The following is a 1,302-nucleotide window of genomic DNA, read 5'->3' as shown; positions in this document are numbered from 1 at the left end:
TTACTAAACAAAAGTGTTTTGGAAATTTTTTTTTTATATAGTCGTTTTACATTAATACACTTATGTATTGGTAAAGAAAACTTATTATATCTTAAAAATGGTGATAATTATAAAAGCAATTTTTTTCTGATGTCATACATAAATTTACTTTACATTTAGAACAAAACATTTTTGTTTGTCCCGGACAATTTGGATATTTACATCTGCCTTTTTTCCCCATTGTAGTCCAGTGATCCGTCATGTCCAATCGGCTGTCTTTTGATAAAGCTACAGAAGAATTCGGTTTCCTCTTTTTTTCTCTAAAAACGGCTGGAGGTTAGGACGCCCACGTTTAGGGGCTTCAAAAGATTTGAAACTAAATAGGAACTCCGCGACTTCTAACTTAAAATCAATAAGACGCATTTCTTTATATCCGAGGCGATTCTTATTAATTCGTTTGTACAGAATCCATGCATTAGCACATGTTAAGTCTAGTAAGTGTTAAAACATTCTGTAGGTCCATTTACGACTTTTCATCGTGATTTTATGACGACCAATACAGATGTCAAGTAAATCTACGCCACCCATATGACGATTGTACTCTTTAATTATTTCTGGGCAGGAAATCATTTTGAATGTATTGTCCTTTTTGTCGTAACGTTTTATGGAGGAAGATGTTGCAGGTAAATCTTCGTTTTGACCAATCATCAAGATTGGTTTCATACCGATGTAAGTTGAAACAAGATTAACAATCTTATTGTCCTTCCATGACAATGATGTCACATCGACGCCGTAAATTGAAGCAACGTATTCGCGGCTGGTTCCACGCTCATATTTAGACATTACTTTCTCATTTGGAAGTTTGCAGTTTTAATCCGATTGCGATGAATAGTCCCAAATGAAAGTATACCTTGAGATCGTAAATATACTAACAACGGCACAGTTGTATAGTAGTTATCAAAATAAACGATATGATTTTGATAACGAGGAACCTCACGAAAAAGTCCAACAACAATATTTGCAGATGACTTCAAATCTGGTTCGCCCTGGAGTAATATGTTAGGTCCTCCGGAAAAAATTTCAAACTTATAAGCAAAGCCGGTGGAGTCACATAAGACATATAATTTAAACCCCTATTTCTTTGGCTTGTTAGGCAAATATTGCTTCATATAATTTTTCATTTTTGAAGAACACATTTGTTCATCAACGCACAATCGGTCTAACTTAGGTATGCTACCAAATTTTCTGTTTAGGGTATCAATCAATGGTCTAATGAGATATAGTCTATCGCGGTTAGGATCGTCTCGAGATGGAGCATTTTCT

The 1,302-nt window shown here is 34.6% G+C and overlaps 1 protein-coding gene across 1 annotated transcript; it reads right to left on the bottom strand.

Moving 5' to 3' along the window:
• Positions 1-480: 480 nt before the first annotated feature.
• On the bottom strand, positions 481-822 carry LOC120779325 (piggyBac transposable element-derived protein 3-like). Its single transcript, XM_040111527.1, has one exon. The coding sequence runs from the start codon at positions 820-822 to the stop codon at positions 481-483; it is 342 nt and encodes a 113-aa protein (XP_039967461.1).
• Positions 823-1,302: the final 480 nt, after the last annotated feature.

The sequence above is a fragment of the Bactrocera tryoni genome, unplaced genomic scaffold, assembly GCF_016617805.1.
Source record: "Bactrocera tryoni isolate S06 unplaced genomic scaffold, CSIRO_BtryS06_freeze2 ctg7180000178395_QRY, whole genome shotgun sequence".
Lineage (NCBI taxonomy): Eukaryota > Metazoa > Arthropoda > Insecta > Diptera > Tephritidae > Bactrocera > Bactrocera tryoni.
The sequence above is the reverse complement of the archived record's forward strand: the minus strand, read 5'-3'. Positions and strand labels throughout refer to the sequence as shown.

Bases quoted from the DNA above. Each gene is read 5' to 3' on its own strand.
- LOC120779325 (XM_040111527.1), bottom strand. From the start codon at position 822: ATGTCTAAATATGAGCGTGGAACCAGCCGCGAATACGTTGCTTCAATT.